The following is a 15,290-nucleotide window of genomic DNA, read 5'->3' on the forward strand; positions in this document are numbered from 1 at the left end:
GAAGTCGGCCACGCAGTCGTGAGAACATTGGGAGCAGGTTCGGGGGATGAGTGCTGCCTATCTACTTTTACTGATTATCCTGTCAAGGATCCAGTTGCAAAGGGAGGCCTGGCAGCTTGGAGATGAGTTTGCTTGAAATTATATTATTGACAGCAGAGCTATAATCAGGAAACAACAGTCTAATGTGGGTTCAGTAGGTGGATAGGTCACGTGGGTGTAATTGGGCTTGTTAGGCAGGAAGGATCCGTCACCGTGCTGTATCTCCAGGTGAAAAAAAGACGTTTGCGTTTCCACCTGTCCTTCGGAATCGAGCAGCCTATCACTCTTTATTTCTATAGTGATACAGTGTGGAGTAGGTCCTTCCAGCAGCACCCGAAAAGCCCGATTTTAATCCTGACCTAATCGCGGGATAATTTACAATAACCTATGAACCTTCGGGGAAAAGCCACGTATTCCACGCAGAGGACGTGCAGAGACTCCTTAACTCCAAAACGTCCTGAGCAGAAATAACGTCACGCGAACTGGTAAGCTACCCTGGTGATGATTTATCAAAGATACCAAACTGATCATTGTCATATAATCTTGGGCGGAAAGCATTCACTTTTAGATAATTTTAAATGGATTTAGAGTTAGTGACTAGTCGCAATTCTCAATAAACTCTCAATCTAGTAGCAGTGGATGCTGGAGATTAGGGATGTTATCTAACACTTGAAGCCAGTGTTTGGTTAAGATATGTAGCTAACTGCTCCACCCTCACATACTTCTGTGAAACACATTAATTAATGTACCCTGCCACCCAAGGTTTTCCCTCTCTGTAGTCAGTAACTATAAATAGCAATAAAAAGTTCCTTTTCCTTGTTCCTTATTGACTCCCACAGAGAGGATTTATTGCTGGTTCCCTAGGGTTTGAAAAGATACCAGAAGTAAAACATCATTCTTGCCTTGTGGACTTCTGCCTGATCTGAATTTTTTACCAAAGGTGCGTGAACTGGTGCCCCCTCCCTCCAATATATAAGCTGCTGATTCCGGTTTTGGGTTAGTGTTCTGTTCTGGTTTGAAGCAGTGAAAGGCAGGGTGGACAGGTATTCTGTGCAGAGTGAAGTTAAACATTGCTCACAAAGGCCAAGGTGAGTTTAATAAATTATTGCTGTGTTTGGAATGAAATATTAATTGTAATCAATGAATGAAAGAAGGGGAGAAGGGATTGCATTCACACAGCTTTGTTATGGTGAAATATTTGACTGAATGGTCTAATCTATGAAAGACAGTCTGGGCAGACTGGTTATTACCCAAACCATCAGGCTCTTGAACCAGGGGAGACAACTACACTCACCCCAACAAGGACTGTTCATCTCATGTTCTCAGTATTTATTACTTATTTATTTATTGTTGTTAATTTGGATTGTTTTCTGTTTGTATTTGTGCATTGGTTATTTGTGCAGTTCTCCATCGATTGTCTTGTTTCTTTGTGTTCACTGTGAATGCCTGCAAGAAAATGAATCTTAGGTTTGTATGTGGTGACATATATGCACTTTGATAATTTAATTTGAAATTTGAGGAACAGCAAGGAGATAATGACCGGAAAATGGGTTTAATTGATTGAAAGTTGAATCATTCACTTTAAAAATTTGCCTTTAAAATCTTCCAGTTTGTCCAAAGGGACTCTGAATTTTGAGCGTAGTCCAAGGGATGTACAGCACCTCAGATAGTGCCACGCCCTCTCTGCACTGCGGCGGAATGCTAGCTCAGAATCCAGTGCTCGAAATCACAGAAGAGTTCACTGAGTTTTAATAAAAATTGTATAGAACAGAGGGAAATAATAAGCGCCAGGCCAACAGGACCACTAATTTAAAAACTCCCAAGTTAATTAAAAGCTAAAACTGTCACTGCAGCTCAAAAGCAGTAACCTAGAACTAAATTAATACCACTGCTTTAACAACATCTATCTAAATCACTATTCTTCTTTCCCGGTATGTGGACCAAGGTAAGAAGGGCATTGTCACTATCCTTCAATCCAAACTTGACAAGAATGAAACAAAAGGAAGGTAGTTAAATACAATTACAAAGAAACCCCAATTAGCTGAAAAGTATGTATTCTCCTGTGTGTGATAGGCATCTTCTTTCAGAGGCCCGTCTGCGAGTGGGCCCAGACTCTGTAGTCGTTCCGCGGTTGTGACAGACTGTGCTAATTCTTTGATATTGCATGGACAATGTACAAGAGTTGATCTACAAAACACTCAACCTCAGAAAGCTCACTGATTTAAAACTTGGTTCCTGCTCAAAGATTGCAAAATATTCGCCAGTCAACAGATGTTGGCTCACTCTGCGGTACTAACGCAGGATCAGAAATGGAGGATGTTATAGGACTTTATTAAGACAGTGATGAGTTGTTGGTTCAAAATTGAGGAAAGATTGCTTTGACAGAAGATTGGTACTGAAGGCAAGCAGCAATGATAGACATTCAGTACAGAGGTAGTGCTGTACTGTTAGGGTACAGATCTAAGAGAATACTGCACTGTCATTGAGGGGAAATAGTGGGAGCATCGCATTGTCCGAGGACATTTTGCAGTGTCAGAAGGTTAGTCTCTTGCGGTAAGGATCTGTGATGAAATTGTTGAGTGAAAGTCTCCATCGAAGAGATATAATCTTCTTCGTACATCCTTTGTATTGGAGTCAGCTCCATCATGGACACTAGCCTCCCCCGCATCCAGGACATCTTCAAGGAGCGATGCCTCAAAAGGGCTGCATCCATCATTAAGGACACCATCACCAAGGACATGCCCTCTTCTCATTGTGACCATCAGGAAGGAGGTACAGGAGGCTGAAGCCACACATTCAATGATTCAGGAACAGCTTCTTCCCCTCTGTCATCCAATTTGTAAATAGATATTGAAACCATGAACACCTCCTCACTACATTTTTTCCTTTTTTTGGCACTAGTTTTCAGTTTTTTAATGTTATGTATGCATTGTACTGCTGCTGTAAAACAACAGAATTCATGACGTATGCTGGTGATGTTAAACCTGATTCTGAGTAATTAGAGGAACTACTTTATTTCTGCTAATGTAGGAATTGTATGTGGCAGTGGAAACGGTGAAGAATAGAAGCAGATATCCAAAGTATTTATTTATTGTTCATTCATTGAGATACAGTGTGGGGGAGGAAAGCCCTTCTGTCCCTCCAAGCTGCACCACCCAGCAATCCCCTGATTTAACCCAAGCCTAATCACTGTACAATTTACAGTGACCAATTAATCTACCAACTGGGACATCTTTGGACTGTGGGAGGAAACCCACGCAGTCACAGGGAGAATGTACATGCTCCTTACAGGCAGCAGTGGGAATAGAACCCTAGTCGCTGGTACTGTAAAGTGTCGTGTTAACTTCTACGCTACATGTGGAGTACCAGATCCAACTGAAGCTGAATTTCCACCCCAAAGAGTTTAATTTCCCGATTCCATCATTTCCCATCAAACATGATGTATAATTTATCTGCTGCTGAAGCACAAGAACAAAATATGCAAGCACACAAAATTCAAGTGGGAAAAGTTAAGGAGAAAAAAAAAGCTTGGGTCTGATTCAACTGTCCACCGGGTGAAATAGGTTAAAATGATTATCTATTGCAATAGCAATAAAAGAAAGTACAAAGTGGATTTATTTATCATCTTTAAGAACCCTCAAGACATTTGAAAGCACTTTCGACTCAATGAAACATTTTTCAATTGTCATCACTTGTGAACGATCTGGAGAAATGGCACTGTGATTTGCTCTTATGAATTGAGGAACTGATGTTTGTGGTGGTGTAGGGCTATTGAACGAGAAGCACCAAAAGGAGGTCAATGGGTACTGCTATATAAATCAGTTATTCCCTGTTGGAATGAAAGGATTGGCTCAAAGCTCAAAGTAAACTTATTATTGAAGTACATGTATGTCACAATATACAACACTAAGATTCATTTTCTGTGGGCATTCATAGTAAATCCAAGAAACATGATAGAATCAATGAATGACCACCCCCAACAGGATGGACAAATAGCCAATGAGCAAAAGACAACAAACTGTGCAAATAAAAAAAGAAACAATAAATGTAAATTGTAGAATCCTTAAAAGTGAGACCATAGGTTGTGGAATCTGTTCAGTGAGTGAAGTTATTCCCTCTGGGTCCAGGAGCCTGATGGTTGAGGGGTAATAATAGTTCCTGAACCTGGTGGGGACTTGAGGCTTCTGTACCTTCTTCAAAGAAATGAAAGAGCTTTTATTCTTTCCATGGTTTTGATTTTGCAATGGACACAGAGCCCATTGAGTGAGATCCTGAAAGGAATTGAATCAGCTCTCACAAGGTTGTATCCCAGTAAATGTCAATAGCTTCAGAAATGATTTTAATACTTTGAACATTGATGTAACTCAGTTTATGCCCCAGTGATTTTAACTAATGTTTAACAAGGCTGGAATGCTGGCCTTTAAACCTCAATTTACACCTTTTGAATCTTATTAATTCTTCATGAGTAACAGAGTCCATATGTTTGATTTAACCCTTTCTACATTATAATGAGTAACTGTGCCTTGAATGACAAGTGGAAAGTAATTTCACTGCAAAATAGATGTACATGAACTAACGCTATTTTACTGGTCCACAGTGAAACTCTGGCATACCATTGCATCTAGCAGCTTTAAACAGGGAAAACATTCAGAAATCCAAGGTGCAAAGGGATTGGGGAGTCTTTGTGCAGGATTCCCTAAAGGTTAACTTGCAAACGGAACTGGTGATGAAGAAGGCAAATACAACATTAGCATTCATTTTGGTAGGATTAGAATATAAAAGCAAGGATGAAATGCTGAGGCCTCGCTTGGGTTATTTTGAATAGTTTTGGGCCCCGTTTCTAAGAAAGGATTTGCTGACATTGGAGAGGGTTCAGAGAGGTGCACATGGATAATTCTGGGATGAAAGGATTTTATGAGCAGCGATTGAAGCCTCTGGACCTGTACTCACTGGGTTTAAGAAGAACGAGGGGAGAATCTAATTGAAAACTATCAAATGTTAAAAAAACATGGATAGAGTGGATATGAAGAGGATGTTTCCTTTGCTGGGGGAGTCTAGGCCAGAGGACACAACCTCAAAATAGAGGGTCATCCATTTAGAACAGAGATGAGGAGGGATTACTTTAGCCAGGGCATGATAAATCTGTGGAATTTGTTGCCACGGGTAGCTCTTGAGGCCAAATTGCAGGGTGCATTTAAGGCAGAGTTTGATAGGTTCTTAATTAGTCAAGGTGTGAAAGGTTATGGGGTGAGGGCAAAAGATTGGGGTTAAGAGGGAAATGAATCAGCCATGATGAAATGGCAGAGCAGACTCAATGGGCCAAATGGCCTAATTCTGTCCAATGTCTTATGGTCCAAATGACATTTCATATTGTTTTTCTGAGTATTCCAGTAGACTTTGGATATTGTATACTCAATACATACTCCAGTCAGCATTTTTCCCTTGAGTAACACCACCAAAAGAAAGGCTAAGTTGGCCCCTGACTGCTCTTTGTACGATCTCACTGCATGTGGTTTACTGCAATCCTTGGACCTCTCATTGGTTTGGATTAAGATCAGGAAAGAATTACAGTGCTTATAAAATAATAAAAGGAATGGACTGTGTAACTGGCTTTTAGATTAATTGAACTTGACCAGCTGGGAAAAAAATAGCATTCATTTATGTTGCACAAGAGCATAAGTAGGCTGGGTGTTAACCCTTCTCTCCCCAGGCAGCAATGTGCCTCTGCAATCTATTGTGTACTAATGCCGAAGAAGCTAATTATCTGCACGTCTTCCGATGACGTTTAAACTGGTTCTTGGTTGAAAAAAGAGCCTCTGCCATCAGGCTCTTGTACCAGGGGAATAAATTCACTCAACTTCTCTCACCTTATCACTGTCTCCACAACCTAAGGACACTTCATCCCATGTTCTCAATATTTATTGCATATTTAATCATTATTATTTCTTTCCCTCTTCCTTTTTGTATTTGCAGTTTGTTGTCTTTTGCACGTTAATTGTTTGTCCATCATGTTGGGTGAGATCTTTCATTTATTATATTGTGTTTCTTGTATTTACTGTGAATTCACAAGAAAACAAATCTCAGAGCTGTTGAATATGGTGATTTATATGTACTTTAATAATGAAGTTACTTGGAATTTGAAACAAAAAGTTAATATCACATAAACATGGTTGGTGCAATCTATTGGATTGATTTCAGTAACCTAAGAGGGTTGAAGAGGAATTTTTCAGCAGTTTTCACTCTGCTTTTTATTCTTTTTTTTCTTTCTCTCCCAGGGATGGAGGAGGGAAAGCAGTAAAGGAATACGGTATTGATGTACTGAGACCTCATGAGTTCATGAGGGGTCGTCTGACTGAACAGCAGATCTTAGTTACCAGAACCCAGGAAGGCTGAGCCCAGAATCGGAGAAGGTGAGAATTTCAAACATGCAACAGGTCCTTTAAAGCGGAGTTGGGAGGGGCACATTACAGGATCGCAGTAAGTTGTAAACACAGCTGCCTTCATCACGGGCTGCAGCCTCCTCAACCCCCAGGAGCGATGCCTCAAAAAGGGGGCCTCCATCATTACGGACCCTCATCACCTAGGTCATGCCCTCTCTCATCGCTGCCATCAGGAGGAGGCAGTGAAGGCTCACACTCAATGATCTAGAAATAGCTTCTTTGCCCCTCTGCCGTCAGATTTCTGAATGGACAATGAACCTATGAACACTGCCTCACTACTTACTATACACACACACACACACACTTGATGCTGTAATTTATTGTAAGTTTTTATTTTTATGTATTGAATGTAACTTATTATAATTTTTTTATTATTTATTGCAATGTACTGATGCCACATAACAACAAATTTCATAACGTATTCCTGTTATATTAAACCTGATTCTGAACAGGTTTGAGTTTGGACTAGGGCAGCAGGTTTTCCATGACACCAAGATTACAGAGGGTAGAATAAGAAACATCATCCAGAAATAAATTGGAACAATTATCTCCAAAGATAACAGAGGCACGGATGAGTACTCTGACAGAAAATGATGTCAGCAGAGTCATGGTGTTACAATATAGGAACAGGTCTGATCAGGCCATTATGAGCCATCTGGATCATGATTAGACATTTGCTGAGAGAAAGATGGTGCTCTTGCCTTTAAGGGAGCTCTGTTGATCGGGTTCGACCTTGGATGTTGCATCCTAACTGTCTACACAAACCAGGGCAGTACAATATGGAAAGCAAGCTGTTGCCCCTGCAGCAGGCTCTCCCCTCTCCACGCAGCTGATGAATCCAAAGGGACAGCATGGACCGATACAATCTGGCATCAGCAGCTTTGCAGCAGTTGCCAGTCAACATTTAACTCAACATTGGACTGCTTCAGGGACTCCAGCTCTGGATTTTTTCCTCAAAGTTTATGCCCGAAGCCTTCCCCATGAGTAGGTATAGCTACAAAGCAGCGAAGGTTTGAAATGAGAGTTTTCCTTCTCCAAGGTGAACTGACAAACACGGCCGATGAGCCCCAGCAACCAACATTTTCCCCTTCTCTTGTCAGTAGGAACAGCTCCGCCGGGCTTTGTAGCTAAGCCGCACATGAAGGTCAGGAGCTGGACTTGGTTGTCAGAGGCTATTTGAGCCTCATGCCATTGGGAGCATTTAACTGACAGTGGGAGCTTATTCCCACTACCTCCTCCGGCTATGACAACATTAAGGGAACACTGCTGTTGCCTAAGGAGCATATTTTATAACATAGACCAAAGGTTGCTCTCCTAAAGTTTTAAGTGGAGGAAATTTCTGGTCACCTACAATGGGATGTTGGATCTTTCAGGAAATGGTGGAAAATAAAAAGAGTTTCTTGTGAAGTAGAGATGGATGATATTAGCATAAGCAGACACAAGGGTCTAGTGATCTTCTGCCATTCCTGTAAGTAATGCCCTTCTGAATGTAGGTTCTCACATTGGGAATAACTGGTACTAATCAGAGTCCACCAGCCAGCAAAATTATTCTCTGCTATAAAGTCCAAACACCAGTTCATATATCAGCACACATTTGACTGATTTTTGCAATTGATTGATTTCATCTGTATTGTGTTGACTGTGTCCATTTGACCGCAATAATTAATTTCAAAGTACATTTACTATCAGAGTATGTACCATATACAACTTTGAGATTTGTCGTCTTGCAGGCAGCCACCAAAGAAACCCAATAAAACTCATTAAAATAACTCCATACAATAAAGACCTACATACAACAAACACTCAATGTGTGTGTAATGTGCTATAACGTTTTACTGTTAATGTAATGGTTTCTCTGTAGCAGCAATGTTTGGGTTATGACTAGAAATAACGGGGGTTTGGATTGTGTTCCATCCAGTGAGAGGCATGTTGTTCTTTCTTGTGGGGCTGGGAGCAGGGATTTTGCGGTCTTTTGTCAGTGAGCGATAAAGAAAGAAGATGGGAATGGAACGAGTTGGTAGACCAGCGGACGGAGTGGACTCGGAGTGAGGGTCTGACGGTCAGTGATGCTCGGAGGAGGAGGTCGATGGGGAATGAATGGATGGAACCATGAGCCCAACATCGCTTTAGACTGTTTCATTAAAATGGGCTCCTTTTCTTTTTTATTTTCTTCACTTACCCTATAGTCAGATTAAGATTTGTAAAGTTCAATCACTTAATTGCATACGGTGTACTGTCTGATATTCTGTGGTTTGGATTCGTAACTGGGTAATACGTCACGCTGTCTTTCCCTGGACAAACACATGCTGGCCGAACCTAAAGAACAAATCCTGCAAACTATAAATAAGTAAACAAATGGTATTTTTTTTCCTTGTACACAGTTTGACATAATGTCTTTCCACAAGTCTGTGGTGATCTCCTAGAAGTTACAACGTTCAAAATAAATTTACTAATAAAGTACATGTATGTCACCAATACAACCCTGAGATACATTTTATTGTGGCCATCACAGTAAATTGAAGAAACACAATTGAATCAATGAAAAGCCTCACCTAGCAGGATGGACGAACAACCAATGCATGGAAGACAACAAACTGTGCAAATACAAAAAGAAAGAAATAACAATAACAAATAAACCAAGAATACTGTAAATATCGATAACAGATTACAGAAACATTTAAACTCCAAACATACCATCAACAGAATGATGGAGACAGAAGTTCATCAATGGTCTACACACCACTGGGAAAGAAGATCATCTTCTGAGAAGAAAATGAAGATGAAGAATCCTTGAAAGTGAGTTCAGTGATGGGGTGAGAAAAGCTGGGAATAAGTTGTAGAAACCCTTAAGCATCTTTGGAAAACTTTTCAGCATCGAGATGAATCCTGGCAAAAAAGAACCTGTTTAATGAGTTTCCTGCTGACATTCGTGCAAAAACTTTGTATCCATCCAGCTTATGAAGGAGCCCAGCTGAATGCAATGACCTGGAAGCTACATAGAAGTTGTTTAAATATTAGTGAAACTTGACATTTTCCTCATTTCTTTGTTGATTTAGCAGGAAAACATTTTCAGACTTGAAAATAGGAGGAAATATCCAACAGTGCAGAACTAATAAAATTCATTTTATTCATTTCCTCCAAAATAATCATCTTATGTTTGCTGCTCATTAAATGGCACTAATGTTTAGATCGCTTGTTTTGAGTGAGATACTGTAGGTGACAAACAAAATTCACCATGAGTGACACTGCTCATTATTACCTACCGGTATTTATCATTGCTGGGAAATATTACAAACTCTGGTGTAAGGACCCATCAGTAGAATTATTTTGTAATATAGTGGATTCCAATTAATTGGGCTATTGGTTAATCAGGGTAGCCGATTATTTGGGTCAACACTTAAAGAACAAATACTAATTGTGAAAATAGCCAGGGTTCCCCTCATTTATTTGGGACAGCATGGCACTTAATTAGGACTGTAACATCAGATGAAAGCTGTTAAACACTACCCTGTGCTTAGAGCAAACAATTTTTAAATAGTGAGTGGAGGTGAGGAGGAATCTCTTTAGCCAGAGAGTCAACAATCTGTGTAACTCATTGCCACAGGTAGCTATGGGGGCCAAGTCACTGGGTATACTTAAGGCAGAGGTTGATACATTTTTGATTAGTCAGGGCATGAAAGATACGGGATGAAGACAGGCGATTCGGGCTAAGACGGGTATGGATCAGCCATGGTGAAATGGTGCAGCAGACTTGATGGGTCAAGTGGCCTAATTCTGCTCCAATATCTTAGAGTCTTATGGTTGTATAGTTGTAAGTGCTTGTGTTTAATAAACAGCATTTTTTTTCCACTGGTAGCTAGTTAGAAATAAGCAGTGAGTCAATTCAGAACTGTTTAGCTCACTGCAGTTTCAGACATTCAGGCTTGGAGATGTCAGAATTAGCTAGGAGTGAAATTGAAATGATTTCTCTACTTTAACAACTTAGGAACTATGAAGGATTTTAATGTATTGATAATCTTCTTGAATGTTACAATAAAAATGAAGATTTGCAGGATGCGTTCATCAAAAGCTTTGTACAAAGGCAGTCCAGTATGTGCACTAGGTGTCTGTGCTGATTTTCTTCATTTACAGGAAATGTCTGAGCTGATTTTGTTGATTTATAGTCAATCAAAATAACGCAGCAGCATGATTCCTCTGTCAATAACTACTAGGAACTAATACACAGTTTTATAGTACTGTAGGAGCATTGATAATGTTCTAATTTGTTTTGCATTTCATTTAAGTACATTTAAATATTTTGTTACTCAGTTAAATGGTAGTTTTCCCTTTTTTATACCTTTTTAATTATTCCCATGAAACTTTAGCCAATTGTTGCAGCAGCTTCACGGAGCTGAAATGTACCTGTCCTGATGTGTCTCAATTAACTGGAATTCACTGTACCTGCTGTTTATTCTCAGGAGGTTAAATGTAGGATGTTTGAAGGGATCTGAAAAACTTTTAAAAAGGACTTGCAGTTTCTGTTACATCTTTCAATAAGTTGCAATGTTCTCAATTAATTCAGAGCAAATGAAATAATGGTAGAATGGAGACACGGCTGCAGTTAAAATTTGTTTGCTTTGTCGTCAGCCAACTTATTCATTTTTTTGTGGACATTGACTGAAAATAGAAGAAACACAACAGACTAAGGTGGCAGGGTGAAGATCCATCTCTACCAAAGGAGGTGCAAGGCTCTCCTTCCCTCTGCGAGGCTGCAGGGCACCCTTGGGCAAGGTGTAGCACCTGCTTCACACCCTGATCAGGATCACATGAAGCCATGGGAGCAGGTTGTAGATCGTCGAGTGACTTGCTGGTACATATCACAGGTCCTGGTCATGTGGCCACTGATGCCAGGCAGAGTCTCTGAAGAGTATTGATAATGGCTGGAGTTACCTGTCTTGTAAAGACACTGCCCAGAAGAAGGCAATGGCAAACCACTTCTGTAGAAAAATTTGCCAAGAACAATCATGGAAAGTCTATGATCATCCATGTCACACTACACGGTACATAATGAAGGAATGAACAAAAGAATCAATGAAGACCACCCCCCCCCCCGGCAAACAATGTACGAAAGACAGCAAACTGTGCAAATACAGAAAGGAAAAAAAGAAAAGTTAATAATAGATAAATATCAATGGGTATTGAGAACATGAGATGTAGAGTCCTTGAAAGTGAGTCCATGGGTTGTGGGAAAATTTTGGTGATGAGGGAAGTAAAGCAGTGAATGGTTAAGGAGAATCAAGAGTGCAGGACATTTCTAAATAGTGTTGAGTTTCTTGAATGTTGTTAGAGTGGATAAATACTCTTATCAAATTCTTGACTTATACCATACAGATATTTGAATTGCAGATGTTGGATGACTCAAAAGGCAAGTTACTTCCATAGAACAGCTTGTTCCTTTCATTATAGTAAATCAATAGCTGGTCCATGGTAACCGTCAACATTTTGAAGACACAAGAGGCTCCCAGTGCTACACACAGTCAACTGAAGGAGCTGTGCAGGTCAAGCAGCATCTGTGTGGATGAAAGGAATTGTCCTGATACAAGGTTTTGAGATGAACATTAATAATTCCTTTTCTCCTACAGATGCTGCTCACTCTGTTGAGTTCCTCCAGCAATCTGCTTGTTGATCCACAGCATTTTGTTGTGAGGGAGGCCATGATAGTGAAACCACTGCTGTTTCTGACTTGGGATGATACAATCTTTGTAGGTAATAAAATTCCTTACTTGCAAGATCAATCGACATTCACAATAGAGGTGTGAAAGTCAATTGAAACAACCAGTGACAGTTTCAATTTGGTAAAGCAATTGTCCTTTATTTGTTGGGTGTATATCACATCCTTTCATTATTCTTATCTCATCTGTCTGTGGCACCCCCTACAGCGTAAAGGAAAGCTATGTTCTTCCAGGTTGACTACACTCAGTCATTCTAATCTATCTGTCTGCAGTACGCATGTGGTCTCACTTCAAAGTTCTCCCATGTCTGGGTTTGGCTATCCGCGCCTGAATACTGCCATTAACCCTTACCTCACTGCAACTTCCACAATACGTAATGATGTGTTTGTTTTCTCAGGTTTCTGTGCGATTGGGCAGCGCCGGTGCCGGGCATCGTGATGGCTCCAGATCCGCATGGTGTGATGTATGCAGCCGGCCCTCTGCAGCTTCCTCAGTTGTTCCTGGCTGCGTCGGTTCTTCTGCCACTGCTTCTCATCCCAGTCTTGATCATATGTGCATTCTGCAGGAGGTACAAACTTTCAGTCTGTTGGAACTAGGATTTACAGTCTTTTTCTCTCTTGTCTGCATGAGTGTGCATCTTAATTTCAACACTAAGAATTGTGGTCTCATATCTTAAGGTTACCTTTCGAAGATTAGTTTAGATTGTCAAATGTATATTGAAACATCAAAACAGAGAGTGAAATGTGTCATTTGTGTCAATGACCAGCACAGTCCAGGAATGTGCTGGGGGCAGCCCACAATTGTCGCATGCACTTCGCACTAACATATCATGCCAATAACTCACTAATGCTAACTCATTTGCCTTTGGAATGTGGGAGGAAACCAGAGCACCCAGAGGAAAGCCATGTAGTCATGGGAAAAATGTACAAGCTCCTTACACACAACTGAGGAATTGAACTGGGGTCACTGGTACTGTAGAACATAACCTTATTAATTGCGTAGATCATCCCAAAGCAGGTCATAGACAATGAAGTAATTTTCTAAAAATTGTCAGTGCTACAGTATGACATAGAAAATAATGTGGTCAATTTGTGAATAGCAAACTATTGAAAACCTCACTGTCACACTGACTAGATGGTGTTTTCCTTTTCAGGGTGCTGTCTTTATTTTTATTTATTTCAGTCTGTGTCTTTATTGATGCTTGCTACACACTTGAGTGCTTGGTGTGGGGGGGGTTGCTGATGCTTTTTGCTGGTGGGGGGGCATCATTGCTTTGCTGCTGCTTACCTGTGGGAGGGGGAGCTGGGGGGCTTTGGGGTTCTAACGTTTAACTGCCATTCATTCTTTGGGGCACTCCTCTGTTTTCATGGATGTTTGTGAAGAAAAAGCATTTCAGGATGTATATTGTATACATTTCTCTGATATTAAACATACCTTTGAAACCTTTGAATAGGGTAAGTATTGCTATTAAATAACTGCTATTTTAAGTAGTTATTTTATATATACAAATAACTGCAAGTTTCTAGTGGTTATAGAAAGTGTAATTGTGGAAAGTTTCTCTGTTCTGGTTTTCTCTTTGGTTTACTCGTATCTGTAAGCTTCAATGGAATTTTCTGGGTATAAGGAAATAGCTTGTTTCCTTATAAGCTATTTATAAGGAAATAGCTTATAAATGGGTAAAAAATAGCTAAGCCCAAAGCAGCATCATCTTCTCAGTTCTTCATTCTTTTGTCTCCCTCTTTGCTTAGTCGAACTCAATCACTACCTTGCAACTTTCCTTTGTTCAATCAATTCTTTTTAAAACAATTGTTTGTTAGGATTTTATTCTTTGGAATGTAGAAGATCGAGGGGAGATTTGACAGAGGTATACAAAGTTATGTGGGGTATAGATAAAATAAATGCAAGTAGGCTTTGACCACTGAGGTTTGATGGGACCATAACTAGAGGTCATGGGTTAAGGGTGAAAGGTGTAAAGTTAACGGGAAACATGACAGGAAACTTCTTCACTCAGAGGGTTGTGAGAGTGTGGAACGAGCTGCCTGCACAAGCAGTGCATGTGATTTTGACTGCAATGTTTAAGAGAAGTTTAGATATAGGTACTATAGTCCGGGTGCAGTTGGATGGGACTAGGCAGTTTAAATGGTTTGGCATGGTCTAGATGGGCCAAAGGGCCTGTTCCTGTTCTATACTTTTCTGTATCCCTATTGTGACCTTAAACACCTATTGCGCTGTTCCATCTTCAATATCCTCATCTAATTGTGTTTCACATATCTTCTAACAAGGATGAAGGCCATTTGACCATCAAGTCTACACTAGCCCCCTGTGCAATCCCATTCCCTTAATTATTTCCTTATAGCCTATTCTTTCTTACGTGTCCAATAACTACCAACCCTATTTCTCCTATGGGCACCTATAGCACAGTAATATTCCATTGCCAAATCAGCCCTATTTTATAATGCAAGAGGAAACCAGATCATTTGGGGAATGCATTTGGTCATGGGGAGAACATGCAGACTCCACACAGACAGCATTTGAGTTCAGCATCAAAGCTGTAACATGGGAGATGTGAAGCTGTGGCACGCAACCATCTTCAGTTGCTTCATCCACGACCTTCGTTCATTCGTGAGGTCAGACGAAGAGATGTTCACTGATGTCTGCACCATCTGTGATGTCAGATTGTGATGCAGCAAGCCCTGGATAGTATACCACAGTAGTGTAACGGTTAGCCCGACCCGACTGCAGCTTGGGGTGTTAGAGCTCAGAGTTCAACCCCAGTGTCCTCTGTAAGGAGTTCCTTGGAGTGCAAGGGTCTTCAGGATTCCTCCCACAGTCCAGAGACGTACCTGGCAATTTAATTGGTTGTCAGGGCTTGCTGAGCGATGGGGCTCGAAGGGCTGGGAGGGCTTCCTCTGTGCCATATTTCTAAATCAATCAATCAATCCAGACCTAAAATGATAGAAGGGTGGCAAGTAACATTCACGCCACAAAGGAGTCATCAGGAGTCTGGTTGATAGACCCCCATCCACAACCATTCAATCATAGAGGATGTATCAGTCTGGTTGATAGACCCCCATCCACAACCATTCAATCATAGAGGATG

At 40.6% G+C, this 15,290-nt stretch overlaps 1 protein-coding gene across 6 annotated transcripts in view; it reads left to right on the forward strand.

Annotated features, from left to right (window-relative positions):
- Positions 1-252: 252 nt before the first annotated feature.
- Positions 253-15,290, forward strand: part of LOC132383590 (uncharacterized) — a 28,381-nt gene continuing 13,343 nt past the window's right edge. For 2 of the 6 annotated variants that reach the window (XM_059954740.1, XM_059954745.1), the window contains exons 1-3: positions 1,002-1,127; positions 6,315-6,449; positions 12,588-12,758. In XM_059954740.1, the coding sequence (XP_059810723.1) occupies positions 12,628-12,758 (131 nt within the window). In that variant the 5' untranslated portion in view covers positions 1,002-1,127; positions 6,315-6,449; positions 12,588-12,627. Of the gene's footprint in view, positions 525-862; positions 980-1,001; positions 1,128-1,239; positions 1,365-1,447; positions 4,340-6,314; positions 6,450-12,587; positions 12,759-15,290 lie in introns of those variants that run through there. The other 4 variants (XM_059954743.1, XM_059954744.1, XM_059954741.1 and 1 more) reach the window with 4 other exon arrangements.

Source organism: Hypanus sabinus, chromosome 30, assembly GCF_030144855.1.
Source record: "Hypanus sabinus isolate sHypSab1 chromosome 30, sHypSab1.hap1, whole genome shotgun sequence".
Lineage (NCBI taxonomy): Eukaryota > Metazoa > Chordata > Chondrichthyes > Myliobatiformes > Dasyatidae > Hypanus > Hypanus sabinus.